Here is a 23,224-nt window from a genome sequence, read left to right on the forward strand (position 1 = left end):
AGAGAGTGAGGGGCTGGAGTGCAGACCTGAGTCTTAATGGTATACACTTAACCAGGTGAGACACCAGGGCTGAGTCCAGTGATTACTGAGCCGATTCTTGTATCTGCACATTTTTTCTTGAATTATTTTTTATTATTTCACACCTTAATTGGATAGGACAGTATAGAGTAAATGAGGGGACAGAGAGAAGGGGAATGACACGCAGCAAGGGGTCAAACCAGGGACTCGCCTGCTCAGAGGACATGCGCCCTAACCACTGGGCTATCAGGTCACTCTGTGTCTGCACATTTCTTGACCACCTCATTGAGAGAAATGAACAAAATTTTTTTTATATTTCTTTATTGTAATTTTTCATATAAAAATGAATCCACTATAAAGGTAAAGCAGTTTTACAAAAGAAGAGAACAAGCAACAGTACATACGTTAACATCGTTTTTAGATTATGTTCAAGTTGAAAATCATCACCTTAAAAGACACTGGTGGTTCTCATCAGCTCATCAGCTCCCTCCCAACCAATAGCACTCAGTAAAACAGAGGCTCCAGTCTGACACTGATGCAACGTGAGGCACAGTGCAAACAGAGGTAACAGTGCGAATAATTAGTCCCTCATGTGGAGGGGACAGTATGAACTACCTATGTTTTAGCATGCAGGTGAACACTGGTGCACACGACTGACCAGAATCACAAACCGAGACCAGAAAACAGTCTGCATGCTCAAACCGAACCGGCTCTGATCTGATCTGGACCACTGTCTGAGGACCTGTCTGGACACAGTGTTGTTTGAATTAACGCATGCACACTGGTCATTACAGTCGGGTAACAACACTAACATCAGCCACAGGACGAAGACACAGCCAAGGCGCTGATGTGGCTCACAACATTTATTAAAGCCCCAATATGTAGGACGGTGGATGGGATTTAAAATCCAGCTGTAGAAGATGAAATCTGATCACAGTGAAGAAAAGAAAAGTTCACTTATGGGCCGAGCGAGGGCCGGAAATGTGTTTAAAGTCTTTCTCCCCTGACCTGGTGAGACAGAAAGCAGCCAACGTTTAACCAACATGTCCGACTAAACAAAGACTTTTCACACATCTCGTCTCCCCGTGCCTGAAGAATGTTTTCCTCACTTCACTGTTCGATGTGATTACTGCATCTTTCACATGACAGGGGGGGAGTTTCTGTTTCCTCCCACTGCCAATCACCAGAGTCACAGATGTTCAGGGTCTGTCAAGGTCTGATGTGTGAAGCCAGTTTCACACAAAACCCCTGCCACCAAGACACCAGGGCTGCCACTAACAATCACTGCCATTATTGATTCATCTGTCTATTGTTTTTCCATTAATTGTGTTTATAAAATATCAGACGCTCATGGTGACATCTTCAAATGTCTCATTCTGTCTGACAAAACCACATAGCTTCAGTGTCCAGTGATTCCTGACAGTTTTTGTTGATTGACTCACTGATTAATAAACCAGTTGTTTCAGCTCAACAGGACAAACTGCATCAGTAACCCCCCCCCCCTTACTGGTCACAGACCAGAAACACCTCCAGACACATGGACTCATCACAGCAGGAGAAGCACAGGAGACATGAACATGACTAACCAGGCATCAGCAGTATCGCTGCTGTGAGCTGAGCCTGTGCTTCTCTGTGCTCCTCTGATGGTGCAGCTCAGGATCAAAATGAGCTCAGTCACAGACAGTTCAGTCATGTGACCGTGGTGAACAATGAGTCTGAGGAATTTCAACTTGTTGTCAATCACAGACTAATTCACACAGAATCAATCAACTCAGTCACTGTTTGTGTTCTGCTGTGTAGTGTCAAAGTTGCCTGGTGTGTAACAGTAACTTAGATCAGACATTATAACACCAGTGATTGAAGGTCAGAGTTGACTGACATGAAACATGATGATGATGATGATGATGAGGAATGTCTGATGTGTGTCTTCAGTGTCCAGTTGGTGAGATGCTCATAGAGGGTGATCATGTCTGTGCTAAATGCTCACAGGAACATCCAGATGCGTCATGATGACCTGTGTGTGTGTGTGTGTGTGTGTGTGTGTGTGTGTGTGTGTGTCTGTGTGTGTGTAACAAGAAACTCCAGAGAACAGGTCATCTAGCGTAGCTTCATGTCTCTTCCTACCAGGACGGAGCAGTGTTGGCCAGTCTCCTCATACGCCTGAAAAATATATCACACGACACATTTGAGTCACATGATTAGACAAACCTGATATTATACAGAATTCAGTGAGAACTGAGAAACACACACCTCCTGCTCTGTGAACCTGATCCAGACTCTGACATGGAAACTCAGAGAACAGCTGATCAGAGTTAAGTATGTGCATGGTGAATGAAAAAAATCAATGAATCATCAATGAATCTCTTCTCCTGGCCAAGCTAAATCTGGACTAGACATGACTAGACTAGCTTGGAGCTGGCATCCTAGAGATGTATGTATATTTATAGTGCTGGATCAGGTGAGCCCTGAACCTTCCCTGAGTTATGCTGGTATAGGCCTAGACTGCTGGGAGAACTCTCTCTGGCTCTGGAGCTGCAGGATCCAGATGTGACTCAAGTGCTCAACACTTCATAATATTTTCATTGAACACAACAGTATATACAGCTGTTCCAGGCCTCTGTCTCCTCTCCGCACACACCTGCATGCAGCCTGTTTGTGTCTGGTTTTACTGCCACTAACACAGAACACAACCAAAGTGACTAATTTCTACAGTTTCTCTGCTGGTTAGCAGTGGAGCTAACTAGCTCAGAATAATGAGTGAACACTCCCAAATCAGAATAACAGGAAGTTTTCCTGTAATTCATTTTCAACACTGCATGAAAGTAGCATCAACTCAGAGTTGAATCCACTCTGATCAGCTGATGTGAAAAAGAAAACCGAGTTTCCATTTCAGACTTCCTCAAGTCCATTTAACGTGCTCAGATCCCAATTAACTTATGAGTGGTTGATTTGTCATTCTGCTTGTTGGACCATTTATTTGACAACTGTGACATTAGCTGCAGAATTATATCTAACAACCCTGCTGCAGCTGCAGCCATTAGATCTAATTCTTCACATCTAATCTTCAGGCATTTGACAGTTTTTGTACATGACTCTGTTTACCGGGATCATATATGGTCTTTGTATGTATGTGTATGTGGCCATGCCAAAGACCGGCCTTTAACAAGCAAAGTCATTTGAGCCACACTTCCTGTACCTGTGAGTAGATGTCCAGGACACTGAGTGACTGTATCTGACTGTCTCACCTTGTGTTCCTGTCCTGGTCTCTGATCTTCTTCTCCATTTCAGCATCTGTCAGGGTCTCCAGCAGGGGGCACCACTGGTCTGCATCGCCTGTATTGCGGATAGCAATCTCTACTGTGGGGAGAGGGTTCTCACTGTGGGAAGATTACAGGCAAGGAGTCCATAACAGACAGTCATAACAGTCAGCTTACTGATTTCAAGTCAAACCTGTTTAATATATTGTACGATCAGGTGGGTGTAGGTGTGTGTGAGAGTGAGTGACCTGAAGGCGTACGTCCTCTGGTGCCAGCTGAGCTGACCACGGATGCTGTAGGCGATGGTGGTGACGAACTCTCCGCCCAGACCCAGCTCCGAGCACAGCTTCAAGGCAAACGACTCTGGGGAGTTCTCCCTCTCTGACATGTCCCACTCAAACTGGTCCACCAGAGAGATGTTCCCCACGTGGATGTTCAGCTGAGGAACACACACAAACATCATATTCACTCCAGTGTCAGTACAGTCACATCTGAACACACACTTCTTTAGTTCAGTGTAACTTCCACTTCCTGAGGATGTCATCATGTATTCAACACTGAATGCAATTACAGGAAAAAGATGCTCCTCATAACTGCAGAGGTTTTCTGAGAAAGTTGTCTTCAGCATCACAGTTATCCAGTGTATCAGACACTCTGATTGGCTGTGACATCACCAACTGGAGCGAATAGGAGTATCCAATTCAGACATGGGGCTCTAGACATCACCAGCAAAGATAGTGGATGAGAATCGATCCATATACATACAGATGGAGTCAGCGATGCACCAGGCAAACAGTGAGACTATCCAAACTTTACACATTAGTAAATGACGCACACTGACAAACAGGGGCTTTCTGCAAAGCACTGATTCTCCAGTTTAACATGAACAAACAGCATGTCTCTGGCCATGTTCAGACCTGCTCAGACCTGCTCAGACCTGGTATTGTCCTGAGTGATCCAATCACCAGTGGACAGCTCTAAGTTCAGGTGTGAACACACCCAGGACGGATTCAGGATGCATTTGAGATCCGATACCACATAATGAATGGAAAATATTTTACTATTATATTTAACATATTTAATATTTTACTATTTCTAATGGATAAACCCATATTTCACTTTAGAGCTGAAAGCAGCACATTGATTCGCTCAACCTCTCTTTCTCTTTCTCTTTCTCTCTCTCTCACACCGGTGTGAGAGAGAGCCAGGTGCCAGGTGTGAACAGACGTACTTAGAGCTAACCACCTGTGATGGGATCACTGAAGACGCAGACTAATAGCAGGTCTGAACAGGGCCAGTGGCTGAAAGCACAGCAGAGTAGAGAAGTGTACACTCCCCTGGACTTCAAACACCAAACTGTTTTTTAGAATCACTGCAGTATACTCTTGTGATGTTTCCATGATTTCCTTGAGGAACTGTTGTTGTTTAAGCTCAGCACCCACCTTGATAATGACTCTCTGGTCTGCCTGTTCCTCCAGGATGCTGTCAGTGGGGTAGGACTCGATCTGCTGTCGAATGGCTGAGGCGATGGCAGGGACGAAGGCCAGAGGATTCAGGTCCAGGTCATCACACAGAATCTCTGCAAACATCTCCGGGGTCATCAGTTTCTCTGCAGGGTGGTGAGATTCAATCAAATTAGAAAATAAGAATAAAAACTAGACCCAACATAAAAAGGTTTTGGATGTTGGTCAATTCTCTGACGTATATGTACCGTTCATGTTCCACGTGAAGGCGTCTCTCAGTTTCTGCCCGTCTATCTCCATGTCCAGACGAATGGGAACCAGAGCCTCCACCTGGGCTGCGTTCTCATGGATCACTGCAGGGTCATGGTCATCAAAGCTGAAACCATGTTGGATTATTATTATTATAAATCAGGTGGAGAAAATACTAGAAGGACATTTCATGGAGATGAGACCAAAAGCTCCACAAAGTTCAGGTAAAACTTGTAGAACAGAATTAATTCAATACCAGAAACACTGAAATAGCCCTAACAAAAACATATCAACAGTTACCTGTGATTATTACTCATTGCAGAGCTGTTATGTTACATTAATCAGTGAGGTGCAGACTGACAGGACACAGAGTTTGTGTCACACTTTTAAAAACAAACGCTCACCACAGGGGGAAGGTCCTCTTCTTGTCACGGCCCATCCTGTTGCGGTTGATGGTGGTGGAGCAAGGCACAGCGTCTAGGTGGTGGGAGCTGTTGGGCAGGGTGGGGACCCACTGACTGCTCCTCTTTGCTTTCTGCTCCCTTCATAGAAAAACACAATGTTGAGGAGTTACTGTATCTTCTGTCAGAGCATTGGGGAGGCAGCTCGGCATGCTTGTCTATAAAACTGCTGGACTGAGAAATTAACAGAAGAACAAAACGGGCCAATATTTTGTAGCTTGGTCCCATTCATGAAAAACTGTCCACGCACTGACAGACCGAAAAAGAGGCTCAGTTTATCTCATGTGTAAAAAGTGACTCAGTGAAAAAATGTGTATAAAAGTTTCAGTCAGAGGACCATCATCAGATTATAGACAACACAATCACACAATCACACATTCCCTAACACACACTCACTGATGTAAATGTTATTTTCACACAACAGTTGTGCGAGTGTTTCTGTGTTTCACATCTGCAGCTGTGTGTTTGCGGACGTCCTGGTACCAACAAACAAAACTAATAACTGTCACAACAGAAGAAATTACCTGAGGTAAGCTGGGGGCTCCGTGCTGATGGACACCGCCTTGTATTTCTCATCGTTACCTTCGAAGATCTCTTCACACTCTGATGCCTTCAGCAGAGTGACACTGGTGGCTGCAGTGAGATTAGGATTGTTTAAATGAGCACCTTTCAACATTATATACAGCTGAAGTCAGAAGTTTAAAAGCACCTCAGCCAAATACATTAAAAATCAGTTTTGCACAATTCCTGACATCTAATCCTCAGAAACACACCTGTCTCAGGTACGTTAGGACCCCTGCTTCATTTTAAGAATGTGAATAATAGAATGATTTATTTCAGCTTTCATCACATTCCCAGTGTGTTAGCTGTTTACAGGCACCTTGTTAGTATTTGGTAGCTTTGCCTTTAAATTAATCAACTGGGGTCAAACATCTCAGAAGCCTCCACAAACTGCTGACACTAAGTTTCTGAAGCTTGGTCCAGTCCTCCTGTCAGAGCTGGTGGAACTGAGTCAGGGTCGGAGGCTCCTTCGCTCACTCACGCCTTTTCAGTTCTGCACACACAGACTGAAGTCTGGTCTTTGTGATGGCCACTCCAGCACCTTCACTGTGTTGCTCTCAAGCCACTTTGCTTTAGAAGAACGCTCGGGGTCATTGTCCATTGAAAAGACCCATTTGCGCCCGAGCTTTTAACTTCCTCCCTGATGTCTTGAGATGTTACTTCAATATATCCACATAATTTTCCTTCCTCATGATGCCATCTGTTTTGTGAAGTACACCACTACCTCCTGCAGCAAAGCCCCTTCAGACTTCAACTGTATAATCATCCTCCAAACTGACCACGTCAAGCTCCAGAGTAAAGGAGGAGCCACTCACCGTGTGATGATGCTACAATTTTCTTCCTCTCCTCCACTGAGGCGAGCCTCCTCCATAGAGATGGGTACCTTTTATACAGAGAGCCTCTGAACATGCGCAAATAGTTTCCAACCTGGAGAGCAGAAGATCCCCAATTAAAACTGAATGCAGAAATATATAAAAGTATTTAATATTTGGCCACTAGATTTAACCAAAACATAGTCTGAATAATCATCATTAGTGTGATTTATTAGGAATAAATCACACTAATAATGTGTGATTATTATTAGGATCGCAGACAAAAAGACCTGAAAAATTAAAAATGTGCTTTCACATTTACACATGTAGATGAAATGAGCTGCTGCCTGTTTTAGTTTATATTGTCTTATAAGATCATTTAGATACTGATCAATAGAAAAATACTTTCAAAGAGAAAAACAAATCTATACAAATTCCTATAATGTAAATACATTTACAAAACATTGAATAAAAGTACGACCGCCTCCCTGCAGTTTAGCAGAGGCAGCAGTTACAACCTCGATTCTGTTGTTGTCACTGGGATTGTTGTGTTTCTGGAAATTTAAACGCTTCCCAAGCTCAAGTCCTCTTGCAGATTTGACTGCAACAGCTTGACGCCCAGGATCTCACTGCAGTGATCCGACCCTCTCCCATCACGAGGGCAGCTACACAGAATGATGGGGCCACACTGCAGAGTGAGGATGCTGATGTTGTGTTTGCCACACACACCAACCGAAGCTTTTAATTTGATTGTGAAAAAGCTCAACCTTGGTATCAGACCATAGAAGCTTGTTCCACTTTGTTTCTCACTCTCTTGCATTGCAATTCTAGTTTAGTGAGACAATGTTAAAGCCGACACTTTAATCAGTTACTGTTTACACCTGTGGGCTAAATTTGAAGATGTCCTTTACAGTTTTTTACTATTGTAAAGCCACATTTCTCTTTACTCTTTCTTAAACTGTCTCTCTCTTTACCAACGTGCAGCTCTGCATCCTGGCAGTCTTCTGCAGCTGTCCAGCATTCATCATACATCTGACCATGTGGTTGGTGGTGAGGAGAAGAGTTGCTCTAGATTTAACAAATTCTGAGCTTAACCCTGAACTCAAGAGTCGACTTAGTCAAATTAGTTCAGTCAAGTATGAGTTACATTTCTATTTCAACCTGTAGTAAATTAGTGTAGTTTTAAATCTTAAGGTCTTTTCATCCTCACTCAGAAATACTCACATCATCTCCACCATGATCAATAATATATGACATGAACAAATGATTCTTCATAGATCAGTGTCTCATGTGTCCAAAGACAAACTGAGCTGACAGAGAGCAGGACAGCTTCATGGAGAGAGATACCGTTAACTGGTTCAACCCCCACTCAGGGTTAAACCTCGGAGTTTTCACTAATGTTTTCCTGGTCCCTCACACACAGCAGAGGACAGTAGACAACAACAGACTCTCTTTACTTCTCTGAAAAACTAACCCGATGAGTGGTCTCAGCCTAATTTATTCTGTTGAGAAAGAAACGGTGCGACAGGTTCAACACAGACTGAGGTTACTTCTTTTTCTTCTGCTCGTTACTTCATGCAAGAAGTTACTGAAGCCAAAGCTGGTCAATTATCTGTTATTTAGTTAATTTGAGACAGAATAACGTTAAATCATGTTTGATTTGCCGGTTGTTGGTCTGAAATAACCGCGTTATATAACGTCCCTCGTTTTCAGGTATGTCTTTGTTTTTGGTTTGTGAAGACATCAATGGGACTCGTTAGCATGCTCGCATCAGCTAGCCAGAATAAGGGATAAATGAGGCTAACATTAGCAAGCTAAGCGCTGAAGTCACAGTCACATACCTCCGACCCAACCATGTAAAAGTCCCCATCTTGTTCTAACTGAAATTTCACTGGCTTCTGACCAAACGTTTTACTTAGAGCGAGTTGCATCTTCACGCAGTCGCTAACCAGCTAACTAGTGAGCAGCCTTCTCTTCTTCGGATGCGTTCAGGGCTCACGGTGAAGATAGGGAATCAGCGCTCCCCTTCAATACAGCGTTCACTTCAGCTTACTATATAATCACTAGTCTATGAGCATGTCTGCTCAGCAAGCGAGCGGAAAACGACAAAACAACTAACCACAATTAACTGAAAACTACAAACACCTGCTTTTCAAAATATGTCAGTAAACACGTCGAATATGTGACGTTTCTCATCTTTTGTCGAGGTTTTTCCGATACCCACGAATGCATCATTGACCTTACTCTTCGTTCGTTTTAAGGTAGAGGAACAATTTCTAAGGTGCATCACCGCTCCCTAGTGGCCTTAATCCTCGATCAGATTTACATCAGGTTTTCTTATAAATCTAATGAGTTATATTACAATAAAAAACACATATAGTTAGAGCTAAACTACACATGGAACTGGATGTATCAATGCAATCTAAAGATGTGGTCCAACAATAAGTACTGAGTATTCATGTAATACTGTAGTAATGACTATAATCAATCAATAATCAGCTCTAATACAAAGACTGGTTTCATTACAGTCCATTACTCATGTCAGCCTGCTCAGCAATATTCATGAAGGATTTTTTTTATATACAGTTTAAGTATAATTCAACAAAGTTTTTCAGTCCTACTCTTAATGACATATGTGGGTGAATATAAATTCTCTTATCCCTTCTCAAAGTATTGTCACATACAAATAATAAGCAGGACACAAGCTTTTATGAAAGCATCTTGTGTATTAACAAGCCTACACATCTGATTTAAGCCTGTTTGTGTCAGTCAAGTAAAAAAGGAGCACAGCTCTGACAACATAAATACTGAAGGTGGAAGAAGAACTGGACTATGAAGCTGAGGACACAGTACAAATCTGAACAGCTGTATAAAATGAGATACTTTCTAGAGAGCTATGTAACAAGATGATGTTATATGTGTGAAGCCTTTGGTTTCATGCAGCACTACTACAGTCAACACAGATGAAACCAAAGCATCATTTGCCACACACATTTATTCTTTAAAAAAGTGAAATGACAAAAAATGCACTTGCCATCTGAACAAATTCATTTTAACAATATTTTTCTGCCGTCATTTTTTTTCCTCTTTCACAGGACAGTTGTTGTGTATATCAATATGTTTTTTCAGAGATGAAGAAAAACATCACCCAAGCCCAAAGGCTCACTGTCCAAAGTTCCATCCGAAGCTTGTGTTCTCTCAAATAGTCTTAGAGCAACAATCTGGCATCAAGAAGAGTTTCTGAGGATGATTTAAGCCCATATACAAAGACAACAAATGGTTCTCTCCAAACCAGTTGTGGTTGTTTGGCATTCTTCACCCAGAACTAAACAAACGCGTCAAAAACAAAGACCATGTTCGTTCCCTTCATCTCTCTGAGGGAATGTCCTTGGAAGTGACCCGACAATCAGGGATGACCTGGGGGCGGATTTAACCTCCGAGGCGCTGTCCCTCTCCCCAGGCGAACCCTCCTGGGCGCTCCTCAGGTAGGGGGTTGTAGTTGGCGTCTTCCTCTGGAGTGTCAAACAGCATCTTTCTGTCAGAGGTACACAGAAGAGGAGGATGAGTGGTTATATATATATATAAAAGATAAACACAGCTGAACTGTTCATGTCTGATGTGATGATTCTTAAGGCCACACCTCATGTGTACAAACACGTTTTCTTGTACTGCTTGTGGTGCGAACAAAGAATACTTGTGTTTGTCAGTCTGTCTGTCCAGAATAACCTGACTGCTGCTGGTGATTTTGCATGACTCATCTCAAAAGAATCGTTCCCACTTACTGGGTGACACTGTGACTGTTCATCTAGTTAGAGGTTTTCAAAGGACAGGTGTATGCTGCTGATCTAATACAATGGGATGGTAGTTATTATAGTTTGGCCTCCTTATCAACACAGTCAGAATGTGACACACAACCCTCTCAGCTCCAGGTAAATCTCTCTGTATTCTGCAGTATACCAGAGTTTGACATGTCCTGTCTGTGGCGAACTTCCTGCTCTGTGAATCGGCAGTGATTCCTTTATTCCCTCCCTTAGTCTCTTAATACCAATCAATCATGGTCTGAATGTCACAGTCTATCTGAGTGTTGTTGCTGACCATGTTCATCCCTTTATGGCCACAGTTCTAATGGCTCCTTCAAGCAGGATAATGCTCCATGTCACAAAGCTAAAGATCTGAATTCATTGGGTAGAGACTCACATGATAGATGGGGTCTTGAGCCACCTTCCACCACCTGGCTGGTTTGGGAAAACATCCTCCAGGAAGAAGTACACATGACCAACAGCGATACCTTAAGAAAGGTAAAAAAAACATTTGAATTCAAGCACCATTCATACTATACATCATCCATCACATCAGTTCCCCATGGCTTTTAGCAGATCACTTTAATGGCTGCAGATGTCAGTCACAGGTACCTAAAAGATCCACAATGATGGAGTTGCCCAGCAGAAGTGAGAATCCCATCAGCACCCAGGGCAAGAAGGGTGCCTGGAAATTCAGCAGGCCGAAGAAATTCATGCGAACGTTTGGGTTTCTTCGACTCCACACGTACACCAGCATGATGGTGAAAGCCTGGCCCAGGAACACCAGATTCACAAAAGTGCCAAATATCTGAGACCTGGTTAAAGAAATGAACCGTACTGACAAACTGATTATTGTGAGGACAGAAACACGATGATGGCAAACGCAGAGCTGTTTGATAGTTTCATATACGACCCATGTGTTGAGGCCACTGATTTAAGATACACAAATGACACTATTTACAGCAGCTCTGACAATAAAAATGAGTGACAGTTCTCTTGCTCTAGTGAGATACAGTCCCTTCAGAGTGTTCAGACCCGTCACCTTTTACACTCTTTATTGTAGATTTAATTTTAAATGGACAAAACCACCATGTTTGTCCATCAGTCTACATGGTCTGTCCAGTCCATCTGGTTTTTGCAGCATGAATTGTGGGACCTCATATCAACAGGTGTTTACCTCTCTAAACTCTGTCTGTTCTAATCAGTTCAATTTGCCACAGGTGGACTCCTCTTCTAGACACATCTCAAGGAAAATGAAAACAAACAGGAAGCAGGTGACCACAATTTGGAGCAAAGAGTCTGAATACTTTTGATTTATAATAAATTTGCATTTCACATTTCATGTTTTTCACGTTTTCACTTATTATGGGTTATTGAGTGTCAAATATATAGACTCTATATATTTGACACTCAATAACCCATAAGAATAAAATAACCATTTTTGTCCATATCCACAAAATATGGGGGTTTAATTGGGATTTGTGAGGAGGGGGAGTTCTTGTCCAGTGAGGTTAGGGGGTTGGGTACAGGTCAGGTGCTTTCCACAGACTGCACTGTAGATGAATTTCATATGGAGTATTCAATGGCTCCAATGAAAAATGTAGAGTAACAGCACTGTTTCTGGGGAGAGAGGTTGCTGCTGCACACTGAAGCAGTATGTCATAAACTGGCATATGCCACTAAAACAAGAGCAGACCATAAGCCACTTCTTGATCTCAGCATCACTCACTATTAATTTAGCAGCAATGTGTGCAAAATAATAGAAACAATAACAGTTCTAGATAAAATCTGATATTTGCAGCACAGGTGCAGTGTTGGCTACCACTTTGGTAGCCTGTCATGAAGAAGGAATTCTGCAGAAAATATGATTTTACTGACCCATGACAATGGCATCACACACACAATACACACAAAGGTTCAAGGGAACCATTAGCTGTCCCCCAGAGCTGTCAATATTAGTAATAAATGATTTACTGGTCATTGAATTGTTCACTGAAGGCCTAATTATCTGTGTTTTCAATGAAACATTGATGGGAAGGATACAGTCATCAGAAGCCCACCAAAGAGGAACATGAAGACGAAGTCAGCCGTGCGTCCCCTGAAGGAACCCTCCTCTAGCATACGACAGTATCTGTACCTGAAAGCCAAGGGTTGAGGAAATCTACACATAAACACACATTTCATCGTCTTCACCCAAATACCCAAGAACTACAACATTACATCCATTTGTGTTTGAATGGTTGAGCATCTTACAATATGTACTGTATCTCTATTTGTGTATCCAGACAACACTGTGGTGTGTTAAGTTCCATTATCCAGTCTCTGAAACCACGAGACCTTCCTCTGTGAAACAGAAAGTATGCAAACGCACTTCACTATAAGAAATGAGACTTGGAAATGAGAAGGATACAGAAAAATCATATTGAAGAGGAAATTGAAGCCAACTGGACCAAAAAACAGGAAGTTGGTTATTAGTCGCCATACCTAGAAAATGAGAGAGAGAAGACTCAGCTGAACACAACACAGACACACACAGAGGAGAATAAATCAATAAACACAGATGCCAGATCCAGGATTCAATTAGACAAGGTCAAAACCTGATGTATGGACACAGGATGTAGCTGAAAACTGTTCTAAACTACAGCCTGTAAACACACCCCTGATGATGTAACCGAAACTCCTCCCACCAGTTAATTTTGAAAACACAACAGCCAATGAGGAAACTCCAACACACGGCCGGTCGACCAATGGTGTAATGCCAGCCCTCAGTCAGTCAGTCAGAGTCAGTCAGTCAGTCACAGTTGGTCACTCAGTCAGAGTCAGTCACTCAATCAGAGTGAGTTAGTCACAGCCAGTCAGAGTCAGTCAGAATCAGTCAGTCAGTCAGTCAGTCAGTCAGCTGGCTTCACTGTTGCTTTAACAGAAGCTGAAGGCGTTCTCTAACAGCTGGGTGTCCCGCTGTTAGTCAGTTTACTGAAGTGAGGCAGACCACATGATGTGAATGATCAGTATCAGAGCAGTTTGAATATAAAAGAAGAAATTATGTTTGGTTTTAATCATGATGTGAAAAACACTGATGAACCACAGGATGAATGTCTCTTTTTATTTGGATAAAAACTGATTTTAGATTTGACCTGACTCAGATTTTTTGGTTGTCAAAGTCAGGTACCTGAGGTCACTGCTGCTGTTAAGTGTAAAAAAATGTTATCCCCTTCCTGAGGATGGGGTGAACAGTGGGAGCGATTACTCACCTGGTAATTCCTTAGAATCAAATCTGGATTGAAGTACAGCTGAAATGGTGTGATGATCTCTAGTTGCTGTGAAGAGACAAAACAAAGATAATATTAAAGATAATCACAATAATGATAAATGATAATCCAGCTTTGACAACCATTAACATACATACATTTAGAAGTGAACCTCCCCATCCAACTGCCTGTTGTGATGAGTTGAGATAAACCTGATTCTTCATCCATGTGTGTACATTTGTTGTGTATTATTTTGATGCTTGCTGAACACTGAAATAGTGTTTCTGATTCACAACAACACAACACAACATAATATATGATTCATACACAGCCTAATGATCATCATTTCAGATACAAGTAACTGCTTCATCCTGGACAACATAAGCTGGGTATATAACAGGCGTGTAATGCAAAGCCACTATCTATCTGCTCATGTCATAGAAATTTCTGTATTTGGATTTCTATAGGAAGTGGGTGGGGTTTGTACAGGAAGTTTTCTGGTTGGCTTTAGTTTCTGTATTAAATTGTTTTTACTGCCATTTGTATTCCTTGTATGTACACTTAGTTGCCAACACAATAAAAGATATTTTAAGCATGAACAAGATTTATAGAAATTATTTGGATTCAAACCTTAACTAAAAGAAAAAGGAAAGTCTAAACAAAGTTTAAAAAACAGTTGAGCAGCCATAACTGGTGGAAATCAACAGTAAAAACAGAACAGGAAGTTAGTAGAAAAATACAAGTCAGAATGACACTGGGCTATATAGCATGATTTTCTTTAAAGGGTCAGCCCTATGATAGACTGGCGTCCTGTCCAAGGTGCACCCTGCCCTCGCCCACTGTCAGCTGGGATGGCTCCAGCCCCTCCACGACCTTGTACAGATAAGTGGTATAGATAATTGATGAATGGATGGATCTCTAAAGAGGCTATTTGTAAGTTTTCTCTGCTGCTGACTGTGGTTTCTTGCTGGGAGAACGTGGAGGTGATGGTCAATTCACAAGAGCTACGCCCATTGTTGTCTTTGATACCAGAGGTTTTAATATGTCCTCTGAGCAGCTACATCTTCAGGGCAGACAGGGCACTATGGCATGCTAACTTCAGTAGAAGAAAAGACATGACAGAAACGAGAATTAACATTGTCGTTTTTCCACCTCTAGAAAGAGCTGTTGGTGAGTGAAGAACTGAAGTTTGATGCTGAACTCATGTTTCTTCTAGACTAGTAAGTAAACAGCTGTTAATGCTAATGTTGGTCAGGCTTCAGTTTGAGACTATGATGTAAAAAAAAAAAAACACTTGTACAACATCAGTCATCTTTATTCAGCACTGAACAAAGAATCTGGTGAAAATAATATGACAAGTTATGGAGGATGAATGTTGCTGAATGTCTAAATATTGAACATAAGTACACCTCTTTGGTTTTATCCTATTTGTCAACATTCAACATTATGGAAAGTCCTGCTGTTTTGTCTACAGACAACAATCAGCTGATTACTCTGATGGTGGAGAGAAAACATGAATGTGATGATAAGAAGATCTGAAGTTACAAGGAGCAACTTCTAAACTGATTTATCTGTTTCCATCATATTATCTGTGGATTTTTTTTAACAATGTTTTACTCTTTGTTCACACCACTACTGTTTACATATAAATTCATTCACACAATATTCAAATAGAGGCACCAAAACCAACGGAAAACAACAAAAGACTGGGAAATGTGCTACAGTAATTAATTATAATTAAAAGAAACTACTTGCAAAGACATTTTGTATTTTTTTGTATTACATAATCATCAGAAGAGTATAAGCCTCTGAAGCGCTGCCTGCATCATGAATCAAACTGTAGAATTAGAACAGAGAATTATCTGTGGTGCGATAGAAATGAAACTGAAAACACCCTGATTGCCACAGTGAACAATTCTCACATGGTTTAGGTAGTTATGTTAGGCTCAAGTACAGTGTTATATTTGTACATCAGAAACAACAAACCTGACATTCTGGCACATCTCAGTTTGAGCAGACTGAGAGAACAAGTGCAACACTAAACTCTTTTCACTGATGCCTGTCACATGCTTTGTGCTATTAACAGCTTCCCATTTAATTTACCATTGACTAAAAAAGCGGTGGTGATCTCACTTCTGTCTACAAAGAAAGACTGTCTTTCCAGTCTGATCTGTGTGTCTTTAGCATCAGAACACTTAGAGAAATAGTGAAATGTCAAAGTGAATAGATATTGTGTGTGTTATTGTGATGCTGTTTAATAATTTAAAGCTGCAGGACAGTGAAGTGATAACATTTTCTTAACTCGGTACACTGTTCTCATATCATCCTAATTTATAATAAATAAATCAAATAAAAATGTTATCCCTTTATCAGCAGATACACTGCATTAACTGTGTTAACAAAAGTCCAGTTTCAACCTTCTGAAAAAATTCACAAGAAGCTACAGTTAACTAAGCGATGTACCTGACCTATTTTCAGGTACTTAAGTTGAGTATTTCCACTTTTTACTTCTGTTCCACTGCACTTCAGAAGGAGATATTATACTTTTAACCTTCACTTCACTTATTTGACAGCTGTAATTACTGTGTTACTCTGCCAACATATATACAACTGGCTTATAACATATGTTATATATAAAATAGTTACGATTGACCATCTGAAACATATGTTAACGGGTACATAATAATGCAGTCCTAATAAAACAGTATGTAATAATACAACAATCTGAATGAACCAGTACTTACAATACTTTACCTCCATTTAGGTGATAACAATTCTGAACCTTTACTTAAGAAATTTTTGAATACGGACTGTTTTTACACTGTTGTATTAGTACTTTTTCTAAAGTAAAAGGCCTGAGTACTTCTTCTGACGCTGTTTTTATTATAGATAGACAGTTAGAAAATATGTATATAATAACAGATAGTATAAATTGCGTATAACGAAATTAATTCATTAGTTTTTAAATAAATAAGTTTCTAATGACACATAAAGGCAACGGATTACGTTTTCTAATAACATAAACTTTATCTGAATAGCACCTGTCATACATACAATGGAGCTCAACGTGCTACATTATTACAGTATATTTAAAAAGCATTGGAAAGCACTGCATTACTGTACAAACCAAAAAGGGTAGAGTTAGTTTAAATGTAGGTGAGGTGACATTATCTGAATAGCACCTCATATTGTATGAGTTTAAACACACATACATGTCCGGTTTAGACAGGTTTAGTGAGTTGAAGTTACTGTGGGTTTCCTCTGGAGAGATCAACGCATAGTAAGCTGCGGCATTAATAGCAAAAGTTAGCGGCGTTTACAATGTTGATTCAGTGGTCAAAATCAAACCGAGGCTCCGGCCACAGGTAGCTCCGCTTTTGACTTGAATAAGAGAGTTAACATCCTGGAAAACCAGGTTCAGACACGTATCCTTCCCATAGCTGGTACAGCTAAACCATCGAGCTAGCAGCAATGTAACGACATTAGGTTAGCGATGCTAAGCAGCTCCAAGCTATGGCTTTGCTAGCGCAAGAAAAACATGTATTAGTCTTACCACTGCAGCAGTTGTGAGGACACATGCGGTTGTATATGCCCTGGTAACAACAGGAATCTGTAGGTACTCCTGCTGTAAGGTCTGGTAAGCCATTTTGGACAGGCTAGTAGCTTCCGGCACTTTGTTGACACGTCATTCCACTAAGCGAAAGATGCTGCGTTCAAGCACGTGGGACAAAAATGCAAAACATCAACCACTGCTGCGAACAGATGTACAGATCCGAGACAGGACAACAATATCTTTATATCATATTTATAAACATAATATGATAGAACATTATATATAATCTATTTATAGAATGATATTATTGTATGTTATGATTTTTAAAAAATGTTATGATATTGTATTCTTTTAAATTAATAATATACAATTATATTATTTTATATTTCACGTGTTTTTTATTATATATGATTATGTTATTGTATTCCATAACAACAACAACAACAACAACTACAATAATAATAATAATAATAATAATAAAAAAATACACAATGTATAATAAAGTACCACTTTCTAATCAGCCACCCTTTATAAAGAGTTTTAGAAATCTACTGGCTTCATTATTAGTGGTTAATACATAATTTACTAATGCAGTTAAATAATATATAATATAAAGCAGTTAAAACTAATTCATTAAGAAGAACCTTTGGGGTGCCTTGTTGAGCTGTCACTTGTCTTTTTAGATTAACTGGCTCTTTAGAGATTAACTGACTCTCTAATGGACCACTGTCATCTGGAAAAACCTGCAGACACATGTATAACATTAGAAAGTCTGAAACCCACAAGAGATTATTAATGGTTTACCAACATGAATAAGACATTGATGGTCACATCATGATGAACTGTGAAAATTCTGGTGCCACTCTGACCTTTAACGTTTAACCATCATCAGGTCAGAATTTAAATTTGTCTCATACTTTGGTTTATGATGAAACACTAATGACATTCCCATCAGACTCACATTGCTGTTGAGCCTTTTAGACTCTTGTTTTACTGCACTAGCAGCACATCTGATAGTAAATGCTAGGATAAGCAAGACAAAAATGAATATGCAAATATTTTTATCTTGTTTTTATAGTTTATTGAAGAACTTGTGAGAGGAAATTGGAGCACCCAGAGAAAACCCACACAAGCACAGAGAGATTGAGGTCTCCACATGGACAGAAAGAGGCCAGTAGAGGCCACGGTTCTAACCACTGAGCCACTTTGCTGCTCTCTATAAACTCTTAAAGTCATAGTTTGACATTTTGGCCTCCTTTTTTTCACAAGTGAGAACGAACTACTTCAAAAAGCTGCTGTGTCTCTGAACTCTTTGTTCCATTTGGTGTACATATCAAGAGTGGCTGGACTAACACTGGCCTTGATCTGCATCAGGGAATCCACAAAGTCTTTTTTTCACGTTATGTATCTTGTCAGTAGCCATACACAGGATTTGCTCTGGTTGCAACTTTCTAATGGGCCAGAGTGCAGCATCTCTGGTGATTGATGTCAGATCACTTCCTGAATATCCTTCATTTACATTTGCAAGATCCAAAAGGTCATTGTCACTCAGAGTATTTTTGTTCTTTTGCAGAAGATGTTTCCGCAGTTTGAACTGTGTCTGCTCATATGGTAATGCTACATAAACCCTCTTAGGAAAGTGCCTCAGTGCTACTTCATCCAGCTCCTTACGCCTGTTGGTTGCTCCCATCACGAGCACCATGTCATCTCCTCCTGCCTGCACACCGTCTAAGCCAATGAGGACCTTGGTTTTCACTCTGCGAATGTAGTCTTACTCTCCCTCCCTCCTTTTAGTGAGCAAGCTGTCCACTTCGTCAATACAGCTGACAGAGGGCTGTAGGCTCAGACTCTGAAATATTTATTTGACTGAGTTGTGACTGCTTTGGCCAGCATGGTCTTCCCATTTCCAGGTGGTCCAAATAAAAGCAGACTACGTACCGGAGCTCTCAGGCCAGTAAAGAGGTCCAGTCTTAAGGCAGGAAAATCTACTATCTGTTGAAGTGCCTACTTAGCCAGATCTTGTCCAGCAATGTCTTCATAGGATACAGACACTCCACTGCTGACAGTTTCACTCTTAATCATGTTGGTATGGGTGCTGGCCACATTCTTTAGTATGTCCTTTGGTAGCTGATTCACCCTTGCAGGTTTAACATTTTGGTCCTTTCCCACCTGCGGGGTCACCACAGCAGTGGATGTCCACGTGTTTGTGGACACACCAGACACCACAGGGCAGCTTTTGGGGACACTGCTGCTACATTTAGATGCCAGTGTTGCCTCTAAGAGGGCAAGCATGACTTTTGCCATGTTGCAATTTTTTACCATCTTATTTTGAAGTCTCCTCACCCAGTCAAACTGATCACCTTGCCCCGTGATCTCCACTGCGATTCCCTCTTCAAAGGCAGCAATACCTTTCTTATCCCACTGCACAGCCTCCTGGTTTTCACTGGTTTCATTTTGTTAATCCTTCATTCCTTCCTTTTTGGTTTTTTTTTTTTAATTGGGTGAAGCAAGATAAAAACAAAGTAAGTGATAATGTAACAAGACATAAGATAATGTCACATGATGGTATACACTACTACTGACTACAGAACAATGCACTTAAATATTTTCTTTATACTTAAACAGAACAGAATTGTTTCCATTTGTTTATCAATTTTTATTAATAGTTTTTTAAAATTAAATTATTGTGATTCCTTTATTAACATATTTTATCACCAACAATCACCAGTTTTATTTTCAGATCAAGTTCAAATCAACATGATTCCACAAAGTCAGAGGATGCTTGCTTGTGTTCTGTAATGTCACCTGCAGTGGACAGAACACTGTGGTCATTCAGTCAATAAATCCTGTAGTGGAGGTGGGTGTGGTTGGCATTCAGCTGCAGGAGAGAGAGAGTGGTGTGGAGATGGCTAATGAGCTCAGTGTCAGGTGAGTTGATTGGACAGCTTACTGTTTGTGGACTCATTACACTCTCCCCTTAAATAGTAGCAGTGTGGTGGACCTCTGATAACTGCTACACACTCAGAGGAAGACGACCACACTGGCACATTGGATGCTGTTTGTTGAACTGTGTTGTTGAACTAAAGAGTGACTGGCAAAGATGGCAAGTATATCCATTTAATTATGGCTGAGATAAGTCTAGAACTTGATGGGGTCCACCTTTGGCAAATTGAATTGACTGGACGAAGTTTAGAAAGACACAATGTAAAGTATTGCTGGGTGTGTGAAGGGACTGGTTCCGGATTATGGTAGATCAACGCAATGAGTTGTTGGTTTAAAACAAGGTCACAAACACAGAGGATCCAGTTCATCTCATTTATTGTTTAGCTGGTTGATTCTGATGAAAAGGAAAACGAAAGAACAGCAAATATTAGTCCACACAACTCAGATATATTCAATTCAATTAACTATAAAATAAATTAAGAGTGTGTGGAACTTAAATGAATAACTCACATCAACTACGCAGCTCAACAATCAGGAATTGGGGAGGATGAGGATTAGGCAGCCAGCTCCTTTGTTCTCCAGGGCAGAAAGGCCTGCCCCAGCTGAGCTACCTGCCTAAATGAACTTCTCAGCTCCGCCCTCCAGTGACGTGAGGGGAAGGAGGAGGGGTAGAAGGAGTTGAGGTGAAGGAGGGATGTGGAAGGAGGTGGGGATTTTCTACACACAAAGATGTAAGGTCCACCCAGTTGCAACATCTGAATTCTTCCATTCAAGAAAATATTATGAATGATGTCATATGTAATCATCTTTAAATGGTATGGGTAATTAGCCAAGTCAAGTTGAGTCAACTTTATTTCTCAAGCACATTTAAACACAGCTTGAGCTGACCAAAGCGCTGTACAAAGGACAGTTACAATAAATAAGAGCAAACAGATGTAATTTTAATACGTTTGGTTGGTCTATTCCAAACGGTCTGAGCAACTGAGAGAAATGCAAAAAGTGTTGCACAGCCAGTTTTGTCCTTCAGCTCTGACACTAACAATCAAACATGTGAAGGGGGAGAATTGTTCTCCAGCAACTGCCCATTTGTTTAATCTGTAAAATCTGAGTTTGTCATTTAGATTCAGTTGGTTAGAGAAGGATGTTTTGGAAAGGGATTTAACTTTTGTCCAACTACCAGATAGATTACACCAGAGAAGCTCCATGTGCATCACTGGCATGTGAAACCATTGGACCATTTTCATTCTGAGGAAACAGGAGCAAACCCTTTTAGCCCTTTTTGATAACCATCACTCTGGAAACCTAAATCTACATCAACCTCTCTTACAGCTGAATAACCTCTGCAGGAAGAATTAAAGGCTTTTAAACAATTTTGACTCTTTACTAAATATAATACTAACTGAAGTGAGAGACTGGCACCGAACTTGCTGGAACCCAATCCTGATATTATTATTCTCTACCTTGCTCTCTTCAGCCTGAAACCCAGCTCATGATGCAAGCCAAAGTAACACAGTTGTATGAGGGGTGTATTACAGATAAACAGCAGGTCCTGACTGCACTGCTGCATGATTATTTAACTCGCTTCCTAACATGAAGCACCTGAACTGTGTTGCCCTCAAAATTCCCAGTGGTCATCTGATTGTATAGACAATTGTTTGAATCCTATCTCATAAACATGACAGTTATGTGAAGGACTCATTTGTCCAAAAATTTAAAAACATGACCAAGGTCAAGGTATTTTTGTTGCCTTATATAAATTTTATTTATTTATTTTTTTTTTCAAAATAATACCATCCTATTTATTTTTTTCTTTTGTAGATGCACTTTAATATATTTGGGACTGTTCCAAATATTTTTTATTGAGCAATACTAAATATACTGAAAATACACACAGAAAGGCGTATTTGCTCCAATTTCCATTATTTCCATTATGTGAACAATGAACAAGTGTGAGAGATAGATAGATAGATAGATAGAAACTTTAATGATCACAGAGGGAAATTCAAAATTCTAGTCCCTCACAGTAAAACATTAGAATAAAAATATATAGGCTATGTTAAGACTCTAGAAGGAGGATAGAGAGCTATTTAATAGATACAAATAAATAAAGATACAGTATAAGTATAATGTGCAGGCAAGTGCTGTTTATGGTAACTGTAATAAGTCTGTCTATCAGTCTGGAACTTGTTGCTCAGGCCTCCACTCCTCTGTCCTCCACCCTTGCCCCTTGCCCCCCAAACCCCTCCCTCCATAAATGGAGAATGCATTGCAGAAGGCAGAAAGAGAAAGGGAGAGAGAGAGAGATACGGATGGTACTAACTGATTCAAGTGGTAGAAAAAAAAACAGTAGTATTAGCAATATGGGTAGTAGTGATATGGTAGCGACAGTTAAGACTGCCACAATTGCACATATACATCCACACACATATATATGTGTTCATATCACATATTTACACATACACACATGCACATGCATGCATGTATACATACCACACCCATGTAATCAGAAGTGCACCCTTCTTTACCCATACTACATTTAAACCTATGTACATACCTACACACACATCTATAGATGCATAAACATATGTACTCACATTTACATGCATACAGAACTAAATGTCTTGTTAAGTGGTCATGTAATGGTTGGAAATAATGATGCCATTAGGGAATATTTGGGACTGTTAAATAAAAAGATGCAACTATTATCAAGATTAAGACCTCCGGCAGAACAGCTTCATAACTTTTAGAGGTATCATTTTAGTCCCCTAACCTGTCCAATCATCACTCTACATGCCTAAACCTAACACAGGGGGTGGTTTTCACAGCAGGGGGGCTTTAGTATAGCACCTATGGGTGAAA

At 40.5% G+C, this 23,224-nt stretch overlaps 2 protein-coding genes and 1 pseudogene across 3 annotated transcripts; all 3 read right to left on the bottom strand.

The window, feature by feature from the left end:
* Positions 1-322: 322 nt before the first annotated feature.
* LOC139611421 (SWI/SNF-related matrix-associated actin-dependent regulator of chromatin subfamily B member 1-like) lies at positions 323-8,823 on the bottom strand. 2 transcript variants are annotated; one of them, XM_071466104.1, is made up of 10 exons: positions 8,663-8,823; positions 6,825-6,936; positions 5,973-6,081; positions 5,392-5,529; positions 4,987-5,114; positions 4,718-4,884; positions 3,524-3,714; positions 3,264-3,395; positions 2,095-2,178; positions 1,925-2,064 (listed from the first exon to the last, which is right to left on the bottom strand). In XM_071466104.1, exons 1-9 carry the CDS (start codon positions 8,750-8,752, stop codon positions 2,139-2,141), a joined length of 1,107 nt encoding a protein of 368 aa, XP_071322205.1. In that variant the 5' UTR covers positions 8,753-8,823; the 3' UTR covers positions 1,925-2,064; positions 2,095-2,138. The 2 variants fall into 2 exon arrangements, with proteins under 2 accessions (XP_071322204.1, XP_071322205.1); XM_071466103.1 differs by having other exon boundaries at positions 323-2,178.
* Positions 8,824-9,798: 975 nt separating this feature from the next.
* derl2 (derlin 2) lies at positions 9,799-17,580 on the bottom strand. Its single transcript, XM_071466106.1, has 7 exons — positions 17,423-17,580; positions 13,873-13,938; positions 13,032-13,105; positions 12,665-12,758; positions 11,234-11,429; positions 11,019-11,109; positions 9,799-10,356 (listed from the first exon to the last, which is right to left on the bottom strand). Exons 1-7 carry the CDS (start codon positions 17,513-17,515, stop codon positions 10,251-10,253), a joined length of 720 nt encoding a protein of 239 aa, XP_071322207.1. The 5' UTR covers positions 17,516-17,580; the 3' UTR covers positions 9,799-10,250.
* Positions 17,581-18,584: 1,004 nt separating this feature from the next.
* LOC139611831 (spastin pseudogene) lies at positions 18,585-19,876 on the bottom strand (annotated as a pseudogene).
* Between the last annotated feature and the right edge of the window lie 3,348 nt (positions 19,877-23,224).

Source organism: Trachinotus anak, unplaced genomic scaffold, assembly GCF_046630095.1.
Source record: "Trachinotus anak isolate AG129_WGS33_773 ecotype Australia unplaced genomic scaffold, CSIRO_AGI_Tana_v1 ptg000028l, whole genome shotgun sequence".
In the NCBI taxonomy this organism is placed as follows: Eukaryota; Metazoa; Chordata; class Actinopteri; order Carangiformes; family Carangidae; genus Trachinotus; species Trachinotus anak.